The sequence below is a fragment of the Morone saxatilis genome, unplaced genomic scaffold (genome assembly GCF_004916995.1).
Source record: "Morone saxatilis isolate NCDOM2014 unplaced genomic scaffold, NCSU_SB_2.0 Contig5, whole genome shotgun sequence".
In the NCBI taxonomy this organism is placed as follows: domain Eukaryota; kingdom Metazoa; phylum Chordata; class Actinopteri; family Moronidae; genus Morone; species Morone saxatilis.
This window is the reverse complement of record NW_023340095.1, coordinates 6,175,749-6,187,815: the sequence shown is the minus strand read 5'-3', so window position 1 is coordinate 6,187,815 and position 12,067 is coordinate 6,175,749. Positions and strand designations below refer to the sequence as shown.

At 36.7% G+C, this 12,067-nt stretch overlaps 1 protein-coding gene across 1 annotated transcript; it reads right to left on the bottom strand.

Moving 5' to 3' along the window:
• Positions 1–7,471: 7,471 nt before the first annotated feature.
• On the bottom strand, positions 7,472–11,302 carry agr1 (anterior gradient 1). The gene is made up of 7 exons (XM_035677022.1): positions 11,208–11,302; positions 10,986–11,049; positions 10,421–10,473; positions 9,596–9,672; positions 9,325–9,388; positions 8,323–8,406; positions 7,472–7,581 (listed from the first exon to the last, which is right to left on the bottom strand). The coding sequence occupies exons 1-7, from the start codon at positions 11,299–11,301 to the stop codon at positions 7,532–7,534; spliced, it is 486 nt and encodes a 161-aa protein (XP_035532915.1). The 5' UTR covers position 11,302; the 3' UTR covers positions 7,472–7,531.
• Between the last annotated feature and the right edge of the window lie 765 nt (positions 11,303–12,067).

The following is a 12,067-nucleotide window of genomic DNA, read 5'->3' as shown; positions in this document are numbered from 1 at the left end:
TTATTAATCAGTTATCTTGAAATACTTTGAAATGTATATGAGGAATATTTTTCTAGTAGTTGTCAAATTCCATGTTCAACAGAGTAGCTAGTTTCTGAGAGGAATATTTTAACAGACACAAACTGCGCACATTTGGTGTCAATCAGACTCAAGGTGAGGCTGGATTAGTCAGATGGAAGCGTCTTGTTCGTTTTACTGCTGGTAAGTTGTGTTTTCAAGTTTTGTGTGTACAGTACAGTTCACACTTAATGTTAAAGTTCTTGAGCAAAGAATTAATGTAATCACCAACACTTTTAGAATAGATCTTTAATCGTTTGTTAATCAGAAAGACTTTAAAATGTGTACTTTTAAGTTGACTCACTGTAATTTTACCTCGCCATCCTCACATAGTATACTGAACACCAACCTTCAAGTACTCTTTAAACTCAGTGAATAAATTAAGATTTGAGAAAAGTCCAGAATTTTGAACAGGAAGAGGCTGAAATCATGGAGGGTATCCAGTCAATAGAGAATATTTTCCAAAGTGCAGTGTTTGTGTGTGTGTCTGTTCAGTATCCCAGCAGATACTGCCATCAGATCAATAATAAATCACACATCAAGCTTTGCTTTAAACACCAAGACCCTGTGCTCATAACTCTATTGACATGATGAAAGCTCATGAAAAATCCGATTCAGACATTAATAAAAGGCGATCACAGACCAGAATATGTTGGAAACTCTCTCTTCAATAATTCAAAAACCATCTGCTGAATCTTAACAGCCGCACTGCTGTTTACATAAATATTAATATTGTAACATCTATGAGAATAGTGTTGCGTTTTACACCAGATTTCGTTTACAATAGCCAGCAGCCATACACATCAAATGGGCCTTGGGTGTGGTATTAGTGTCAAATATTTTATTGGCTTGTAGAGTGCATAATGTCCGCTGAGTGGAGTTTAGCAAACTTGTGAAAACCACAGGATAATATCTGAGTCAATATGTGAAACAACTTCCTTGAATTAGGCTTATTATGATGATATAAAGTAGACCCTCGGCTAAAGTATTTGAGAGACTGGGTTGAGAATGCAGTTGACTAAGCATGTTTTTAATAATCTGTCAGGCTATAAACTGGGAAGTGTTGCATATTTCAATGAATATTTAAAGCTTTTTTACTAGAAGCCTCCTGACAGATTTCTATAATTTAACATCAGATTCAAGCTTTGCTGTAAACAAAATCATCATGCCAGAATTTGAGTTAAACAGAAACCATATACAGTATAAGTATAGACTACATACAGTACAGTAGAGGGTGGTGAGGCTGCCCAGCCCTCTGGCGCAGTATGAGTGTGAGAGTGAGGGCAGCAGCTCGTGCCCCTGAGAGAAATGACAAATCATTAGCTCTGGTCCAGGGGTAAATGGGAGCCACACTCTTTCAAGGCCCACATTTCCATTTCAATTTTCTGCTCAACAGAGTTGATGTATGTGGCGAATCACATGGCAAGACCACTCTCCACCTCGGCCGGCTCCAGCCTCCTGTTATTCACTGGTTAGAGTACCTCTGTGACCTTGTGTCTCTGTGTGCGTGAGAGTGTTTTATACACTGATAGCATCAAAACCATTGTCACGGAGCCCAAGACGAAGAGACAAGTGAAGAGAGTCTCTAGGTAGACGTGAAGTTTCGAAACGGAAAAATAGAATCAGTGTTTCCATTGAGGGTTAACATGTTTCATAAGATAAGCTGACAGTGATCTAACTTTAAAGTAAATTCATCTGTATGAAGATGGCAAACAGCACACTTGATCCCCATGTACAGCCGACCTGCTAGGTACAGTGATGGAGAACTTTGTAGAAAGTTGGAGCCTGGTCTCAGGGGTGGATCCCGATGGGTGCCACCCCAACTGCCATCCCATTATGGTGTCAAATGCGTCAAAAACACATCATTTTAGGCTTAAGTTTGATTTAGTAATGTGACACAATAATGTAATGTTAAAGTACCTTTATTTGGGGCTTTTCCAAGAAAATATTCATATATGTGATTGTTTACGATTAAATCAGCTCATACTTCGGCCACACCTTAAAATCTCCATGCCACCTTTTTGCAACCTAATGAATATTTCACTAGCTCCGACCCCGCCTGGCCTGTTTTCACTGCAAGTATAAACTCATGTAAAAAAGTGAAAATAAAAATCTAAAAACATGAATAAAACAGCAAAATGCATGGAAAATGAATGCCAAATAATTTAGTTGGAACACAGATGGATGCTGCCTGTCTGCCACAACGTGAGAAAGGAACATAATGAGCTGCAGTGGGAAGGACTGCTGTAGATTCAGGGATGAGGTCCCTGCAATCCTATCGACATAAAACAGCATTTTCAGCAGTTGAAAACGTTTTTTTTTTCTTTCAGTACACGCAGGCAGTTACACTTGAATAAATTGTGATTCTGAAACATTTTATGATCACAAGAAAAAGAAAAGTTGTATGAGTTAAGAATGGAAAATTGAGGCAATCAGTCCCAGTAGCTTTTCAAGTTTACTTTACTTTTACGTTTTTTTTAAGGCCCCCCAAATAGCATTAGCTTATGGCTGGAACCGCCCTGTTGCAAGATGTCTTTAAGAACCCACTGACAATACTGTGGCAAATGTAAAAAACAAAAACAAAAAAATAACAACTTATATATTTCTGGAATAATACTTACACTTGTATTTCTAATCTTTAATACATTAGATTCATTATTTCTCTTTGTGTGTGTTTGGGAGTGAGATCAATAGATGCTAGCAAGCAAGCGAACTAGCTGCATTTCAGGAGCAACAGCTCTGTGGCAGGCACGGACCGCCAACAAGGACAGTTTATCTTATGAATGTGGTAGGCGGCAGGCAAAATAAGGCAAATAAGATTTCAACATTTCATGTAATATATTATTAGAAATTATAGTTATTATAAGTCAGGGGATCATTACTTTGATTTTATATTTTTTTATAATTTTTATAGCCTTTTCCTCCATCTTTCCTCGAAGATTCTGAGCTCCCCCTGCCACACCTTGGTCCCTAATTTGAGAAACACTGCCTTATATGTTTAAACACAATTCATTTGTAAAAGTTGGCAGTGGGCTTTTTCTTGCTTCATGAAAAAAGTTTTTCTTACTCCTTAGTGATTTATAAATAAAGAAAAACAAAATCAAAGGTACTCTTTGGGCAAACATTTTTAGAAATGTATTTTATTTCATTTTTTACATGAAAAATAAGTGATGATAAATTAGATTTAAAATACCACATAAAGTATGTCTTCTAAAAAATATGTGTTTGAAAATGTGTCAATTTTCAGAGGCAAGTCTCTTTTCTCTAGAACAGAAAGAAGGTCCTTGCCTTTGTAGCTGTGTGTACAGAATGATTGAAAGCAGATCTATAAGCTGGCACTGGCTCCATTTTACATGACCTGAGCCAACAATACTGGACTTTAATCTTGTATCAACTAAGTTTTGAAAATCAGCTAACAAGAAGTCACCCCACAGAGTAAATTAATTGACTCAACATCCACAGTCAACTGGTAATTGCTGAACCATCTCTTTGGCACCGTGTTCATACTGATACATTGTAATTTACTTTGAGGTAATACTAAGTGTCGCTGTGTGTGTGAGAGGAGTGTAGATAGGCTAAGTATAGAGAGGAAAGTGTCAAGAGGAGACGCAGATTGAGCTTATCTGTGAGCTCAGGCCTTCCTTTGTCAGAATGGCTCCTTTCTGATGAAGACTCTTTGAACCTGACAGAATAATTAAAAAGCAAGGAGGATGGAAAAGCTGACATTTGCATTTTGACCTTTTTGATTTACGTGGCGAAAATTGCTCCCCGTTTCCTCGAGAACACATTATAATATCAGTCTGCCCTTGTGTGTGTGTGTGTGTGTGTGTGTGTGTGTGTGCGTGTGTTTAACTATGCGTTAAAGTTTGTGTTTAAGAGTGCATGTGCATATAGGTGTACATAATGATTCTATATGCGTACAGGCAGTGTGTATTTATGAGTGTGTGGGAAGAATAAAAGAATATATTTATGGCATATTACCCAGCCACCTCTTCATTAAGGAGCTGTTTTCCAGTAAGCGGGCTCTATTTGAATAGCTAAATTGTCCAAGCAGTGTGCAAACGAGGACTAATAGCCCGGTGTCCTTGTCACAGACAGCCTCTCCGCCAAAGTCAAACTGAAGAACTTAAAGTGTGTGCGTGTGTCTCTGTGTGTTTGGCAGCATGTTCAGTAACAATATTTCTGTAAATTTAAGGGTTTGTTTTTATAATGTCCACTTTCTTTAGTACAGTAGTCAAAGGGCAACTTTTGTAAGTTAGAGCTATCCATCCTAATCCTAGCCCCATGATACCTTGTGTGAATTATGGACCCATCTTCCAGTAGTGCCTGGAATCTGTGAGAGTAAGCAGTATGCTGCAGCTGTCTTTGAGCTTTTTAAGAAATAAATGAAATGGGAACCCAACGTTCAACAAGAGAATATCTCCCAATTAAAGTATGACCTCTGCCCCGTACTGCTGAGGGATGGGAGGACTTGAAGAACTGATCTTGGATAGCTGTAACAAACTAAATCAGCTTTGCATTAAATACAATGTTACTGTTTTCATGGACAAGTTTTGCTGTTCGCGGCTGCACCACCAATCAAGCTTAACTAAATCTGTGAGTTAAACAGCAGTGTTGCATATAAACCTAAAACAAAAAAGGTTATTTGCCATGGGAAAGGTATCCTGTGACAAGGAATAATGTGGATACTGCAGGCTTCAAATGCTTCTTCTTTCAAGGAATACATTTGGGAAATAAGCTCATATGCTTTCTTGCCAAGAGTTGAGAATCATCATCATCATCTCCTGGAGTTTAGTGTGGTTGCCTGGCAATCTCATGGAGACAACAAGACTCAAGGATGTGACTGTGTCCACCTCCATAAAACCACAATGGGTCATTTTTGCTCTTGAGTGTTTGTAAGATTAAACAAGCCAGATATAACATGTTACCTTTAGAGGTGCTCATAGGTGGGTTTTGTTACCATTGGGCAGAACTTGGCTAGCTCTACTTTTGTTTTTACTTCATATGCTAAGCTAGGCACCTCCTAGCTGTAGATTCGTATTTAGTGGTATTCTTCTTATCAAACTCTCAGCAAGAAAGCAAATAAGGCCATTTTCTCAAAATGTCCAACCATTCCTTTAATATATTCACACAACATGTTTTCATTCTAATAGAATAAGACAAAATTAAAACACCCCCATGATCATCTATTACAGATCAAGATAAAGTGTGGATGCTATTCTAAATTACCATAAAGTATATCAGTTAGAATCACCTTCTCACTGTAATGAACACACAAGGCAGACCTTGTGAGGTAGTACATCTTTCTGTCACACTGTCCTTCAGAGTGTGTGCGTTTCTAAAGAAAAAGAACATTTTGATGCCGACATCCCACACAGAGTCTCCCCGACTCATTTCTTTAAGGCCAGAACTCAAAACATGAGACTGGAGCTCCGGCAAAGAATTTCATAGAAAAATGAGTCTTTTAGACTGTCTTTGAGAGGTAACCTAAAGAAAGTTTCGGATTTGTATCCTGTCTACATGAAATACACAGATGTGTGGACGTAAATTTTATGTCACACACATACTGCTTGTGTGTGCATGTATGCGACATAGGTTGTTTAAGTTATTATTATTTTCTATTTCCACTCACATACAGTAATTTGCATTTTTTTGTCAAGTAATGGTAAACGTACTTCATATTCCTAAAGCAATATGACAGGTTTTTGGCGGCATGAAGTGCTGGAAATGATTATGGAAGTAGAATTTCCTTCAGAGCACTGAAACAGCAGAGCAACGAGCCAGACAGGGAATTGTCATGCCCAGGATATAGGAAAGTCTGAGTAGAAAACACATTTGTTATGAACCCAGGAGTGTAAGGCTATGAAACCTATTTCTTGAGAAAAGTAGTCGGGGGGAGGGGGAGGAGTAGTTGGAAAATCTCAAGAGTTTTTTGACGAATCATCTTGGGTCTGAAAGACAGAAATCTGAGAAACATGACAGAAAGGCAGGCACACAATTGCTTCAGATGTCTGTGCTGAATGTGAAAAAAGGAAAAAAAATACAATGGTAGTGTGAATAATTTAATCATTTCTCAGTGATCAGTTCCTTCAGTAGATGTTAAGGAAGGAAAAATAATATTTCATAGGAATGGAACTTGCTGACCCATTTAAAAAAGATTCTCTGTTTTCTGCTTTTCTCCGAAATCAAAGAAACTAACTGGGTTTTCAGGATGCATCTCATTAGTTATAATAAGGTTTTGGGTGTATGTTGTTGACACTGCTGCAAGTTTGCAGAACAGTCACCCCTGCTGATATATGTCTGTCCCATTCAGCTTACTTTTCTTTCAAAAGGTAAAGGCGCAGGAATGCTCGCCACAGTGAAGCCGTAACAATTAAAAACAGCTCATTAATCCTACTTATGACAGCAGAAAAACTGCATCTGGGCTATTTGTGGCAATGCAGCACGGTCCCGTTCTGCCAAGGCCTGAGTTGTGTAGAAATTGTATTTTTGCAGTTGTCATGGAGGACCATTTAACAAAAGAAATAGAGATGCACCCAGGGACTGAATCCACATCTTTGGAGATTGCTCAGGAATAAATTGAGGGATGACTCCATGTGCAACAACATAATGACTGGAAAGGTTCAAGAAGAGAAGTGATCTTGTAACACATGTTTGATAAACACACAATAAATTTTTACTGTAAAATTTTATAATTGTCTATAAAATGCAAGTCAGATTAAAGTGTGGATTGTATGTGTGAAGAATGAAAGTACACATTGAATATTACCTGTGCTTATATATAATTATGATCCCTTCTTATATTATTTAGAAAACATACCTAAAGAATATAAGCATTAGCGTGAATAACAATTAGTACAAATATGATTTCAGTGGAAAAGGTCATAAGACCTTGCTTGGACATCTATATTTTACTGCCACCAAGTGGTTAAAAAATGCTGCTACCAGTTATTAAATTTTCTGGTTAATATCCACTGAGACTTTATTTCCCATATCATCACATGAAAAACACCCACTCCAGTTCTTTTGAACACTTACTTTTAAAACGTATCTCCTGTCATTTTAAGTGGTCTTTATGTTTTTAAAAGGTCCACTCTTTAATTAAATGTCAATAAAAAGGGGCAACTGAGTTGTAAAAGATTTTAATTCCTTTACAACTCTAAATATGATTGTTCAAAAGAATAGTTGGCTTAATAAGTGTATTTTCTTGTAAATAATAATAATAATAAAGTTGCTTATATGTAAATATAATATATAATAAATATGAAATAATATAATAACTTTTTTTATAAAGCGCCTTTCAAAATTCAATATGTACCCCAGGTTTCTTTGGCACTGTGGTGTAAAAAAAAAAAAAATCAATTTCAATTGTTTTTATTGATCAACATGTAAACATTTCAGATTTCAGTGCTGACCACTAAGCAGGATAACCCAGCATGACTGCAGGATGGAGAGAAGTCAGATGTCAGCCATGTTAGAGTTCAGAGTGCAACAGGACTTTGGCTTTCTTCATGTTTTTGGCCACTGTTGAAAAAGAGAGGACAAAATCAGAATAAAGACCATACATATGTTTCTTTGCTGGCAAAAGGCTCACTTGACAAATCATATATAAGTGACACTTTAGGCATAAGAATTAGCAAATTGGGCTGCCAGTGCTGTCTATATACTGTAAGTCTATACCAGGTTAGCTAAGGTAACCTTCAGGTTCAAAGTACAGCTAATCTGCTCACATTCCAAGATCATAATACCCTAGAGCATTAAACCCCAAAACTTCTATCTATGTTCACTAACTAACTGGTGATACAAATAACATTACACCCAATTAGGTTCATTTTGATAAGACATAAAGCACTGTGAATCGTGTGATTGTTTAAGTGATTTTGACATCATTTTGTTAACAAATGATTGCCTTAAAGGTGCCATGCCTTCTGTTTCTGTAACTAAAACTTCATTTTACAAATTGGACATAATGATTTGTCAAAAAGTACACAGCATTTCTATAAGTAGTTAGACCTCAAGTGCCCTCCTGCTGAAACCTAAAACCTGTAAAAGTCTCGTTAACACACATATGAAGCCCCTCGTTGTCTCTGTCAGACCCATCTCACAAAAATAGCTTGTCATCTCTGTCAAAATATTGAAGGAAGAAGATGAGGGTTAAAACAGCAGCGGCTCAGTCTGTCATCGGGTTCCTGACAGGTAAGGTGTGCAGCACTCTCCCCCTTCCTTTCCCTGTACTGTCATTAGAGAGAGTGGATGGTCACTCACATAGTGCCATGTCACTAGGCTCGTAGACGTAGTGGCGGTTTTCGTACTTTCCTGCAATGTCTGCGCGCACAGCCATAGACGGATCTGCAGAAAGACACGTGACACATGATTGTAATAAGATTTTGTTAAATGCCTGTTTCTGTAACAGTCATTATATGCAACTATAGTGTAAGTATGCAATGACGAAGAGAGAAAGCAAGCAATGAAAGTGAAAATAAAAGAGAGAAAGTGAGGACATGTGAAAGAAAGAGAGACAAACTGATGACAGGTGACAGTTTAATAAGTGGTTATTTAGGAGTGAGTGAAAAGCAGAATCTCAAGTCTTTCCCCAACACTTCCCACACCATCATTAAAAATTCATAACTATTGAGCCAGTTAGTCTTTATTCCTTTCCTTCTCATCAGAGCCATATCTATGTCCTTATCCATCTGTTATGCTTGAATCCTTATTCTGCTAAAAAGAGTTAATCAGAGGATTTATAATAATCATAATGTTATTATATTTAATATAATATTATTATATATAATAAATGTATTATAATATATACACTTTATTTATAAAACAGCTTTCAAATCCAGAGTTACAAGGTGCTGTATAGTGCAAATAACAATATGTACCCCAGGTTTCTATTAGCACTATGGTGTAAAAAACAAAAGGACACTTTACTTTCTATTCATGTGATTAAAAAACAGAATCTCCAGTCAGCCAACACTTCCCACTCCATCATTAAAAATATATAACTATTGAGCCAGTTAGCCTTTATTCCTTTCCTTCTCATCAGAGCCATATCTATGCCATCTGTTATGTTTGAATCCTTATTCTGATAAAAAGGCAAACCACTGAGAGACTTTTAAAGTTAGTCAGAGGATATAAGTAAGTTTCACAAATCTAATTGAATCTCAAAGAACAATAAGGGAAATATATATTTTTAATTACCTGTCCTATTAGACTATAAAATAATTAAATTAATTCTATATTATGGTAATTGGTGTAAGTAATTACCAACAAAGAGGATTCTGGGAACATAGTAGCCATCAGGGGCCAGATTCTTGTCTGCGGTCTCTTCCTGTAAGAACAATATAATAGTTGTTAGTTAATTATTAGCACAAAGAAAGTGTGATAAGACATGCTAAAAAGTGCTAAAAATAACACGTCCAGAAGGGTAATAGTATATGCTTAAACCAAAGAAGGTACAAAGATGCGTGAAAAATATTCTACTTGTACTGCAGCGTCTCTTTATATAATAAAAGATACACGTGCTCAATGTACTTACCACCAAGTTGAGCATGATGAAATCCTCTTTGGCCATTTTCTGGATCGACTTTGCAGCAAAAAATGCCTTCTTCAGCTCTGTTGAAAAAATTCTGTTAAGCTTATATTTGAAATTAGAAAAAATAATTGTCTCTTATGTAATTTTTTAAAAGACTTCATGCGGTTGAAACCCACCCATAAAAATTTAAAAAGGACCACATGTGCCAACAAGAATTATAAATGTGGTCAGGCATTTTCAGTTATCACAGACTGTTTTAATAAAACTTCTGGCCCATGCACTTATTTTTTTTTTTACTTTTTGACAGACACAGAAGGTACCACGCAAGTGTTTGGACCTAAAATATCCACTCTCTAGTTTGCTTGCCAGACAATGAAATAAGCCATAAATATATGAAACTCAACTTATTTAAATTTTCCCAAAGTGTGTTGAGGTATGAACCAAACAGAGTAATTATAGGTTTTCACAATCAAATGATGGACTGGTATGTTGGCAGTCTGTGAAATATTCAGCTTTTTTCCCTCAAACCTGACAAAAATCAAAAGTAAAAGCCAGATTTGACCCCGCAGGCGGTCTTTATGTCTATATGTGGAGAAACACAAGTGGAGACTTCTGCTGAGTTTACGTCCTGGAAACCAGCTGTGTGATTAATGAATATAATTCTAACCTATTTGCATTGCCTGTTTGGCAGGTATTAAGGAATGCACCCATTGTGTTCCCCATGAAACCAAGCCCAAGTCAGGGTAGGAAGGACAGCACAGGATGTGCAAGCCTTTATTTTTACATTCAATATTATTCTGCTGTAATAAAACAAGATTACTACAGTACCTTGACTGAATGGGCAGTCGATTTGATGATGGATGACCATCAGAGGCTTCTGACTGTGAAAGCAAAACCACAGAGAAACAATTCAACACATTTCTCAACACAATAAACACAATGATGGGTGTGAATGCAGTCTTGCACAACATAATCCCTGAGAAATCGAAGTTGCCGTGCCAGATTTGAAAAGAATAATGACAAATAAAACGCAATTTCTTTGCTTTTATGGGGCAGTAATGGTGCTATATTCCATTAGAACAAATGTAGCTCTGCTTTATAAAGTATTCAACCCCAACGTGAACCAGTAAGTCACCCCCATGAAGATATATCCCGCTCACAGACTGTAAATAGTGGTATGGTATTCACAGTATTAGCATACAATATATAAGAAGAATCTCACAATGTGTTTTTCTATTCAAACTGTTCCTTCAAATAATATTATTTTGAGGAGCTGTAAGGCTGTATCAGGAAATAGGGGGCACAGATTGCACTTTCCCATTTACATTTTGTTCTTAAAACTCATATCCAACCAGAATCATTAGATATTCATGGCTGTTATCAAAAGTCTTACCTTTTGACCATATTTGACAGGCCTTCTTCATAGCTTTGGACCCAGCTAATACTATCCCCCCATCCTGCAAGACAAAAACAACAATGGGGTCACCAGTAATGAATACAGCACACTGCTCCGTGGTTGCAAACTCAAGCTCACAGCCATGAATTCAGTTCAGCTACTGATTCTTGAGATGGAAACTATAGCCGTGCATGCTTTTAAAAAAGGAAGATCACCCACCTCTTGACCAGGACTGAGGCTTCGCTTTCTTTTTCTGTTCTCCGGCACTGGCACAGACACCAAAGAACAAAGCAAACAAGACCCAGCGAAGCATCACTTCCTGTCATTTGAGGCAATTAGAGAGTGCAAATCAGTGAAATTTATATTTGAAATGAACAATTACAGACAATATTACTGTAATCACAGGGTTTGCTAATGGCACACTTTACAGATATCTGTGGTTCATGTTTTTCTCTGCAGCGCTGACTCACCAAACAAGCTTGACAAGGCTGAGATTCATATTGTTGAATAGTAGCAATGTCAAGGAAGCAGTTATCAAAGAATTTCTAAATGTCACTTTCATATAAAATCTGCACTATTAGTAAAAGCTGCAGATGTTATAATATTAATTGTATGAGCATAAATTCTATACATATTAATCTGAACTGATTTAAAAACATAAAAACTTTTACTGCTTTGGTTCTTATTATTTGAATTATCAGAATAAACACAGATACAATAAACTACAATAAACTACATCACTGCACCAATACTATAACTTTACTGTCTCTTAAAATCTCACAAATCCATTATTACATACAACATTTTCAGTAACAAGATTTTAGATATAGGAGGCATCTACCTATATAAAAATCTGTTAATTTGGATAGAAAAGTTCATTTATAATTCAGGTATTCCCGTCTCCTGAAGTCACACAGATATCCTACCTTGACAGCAGCAACAAGCATGTGGTACTTGGCTTTGTATATGCCCTCTCTTTTGTCAGATGTGTTTTCTTTTACCTGAACTCACCAAACAGGTATAACAAAGCAGTGTGCTATGAATAAAGGCAACTAAAATACACACATTGGTGAATAGAG

Coding starts and splice junctions, on each gene's coding strand:
- agr1 (XM_035677022.1), bottom strand. CDS start 11,301: ATGCTTCGCTGGGTCTTGTTTGCTTTGTTCTTTGGTGTCTGTGCCAGT. Junction 10,474..10,985: donor CTGTCAAATATGGTCAAAAG/GTAAGACTTTTG, acceptor TTGCTTTCACAG/TCAGAAGCCTCTGATGGTCA. Junction 8,407..9,324: donor TCCCAGAATCCTCTTTGTTG/GTAATTACTTAC, acceptor GTCTTTCTGCAG/ATCCGTCTATGGCTGTGCGC.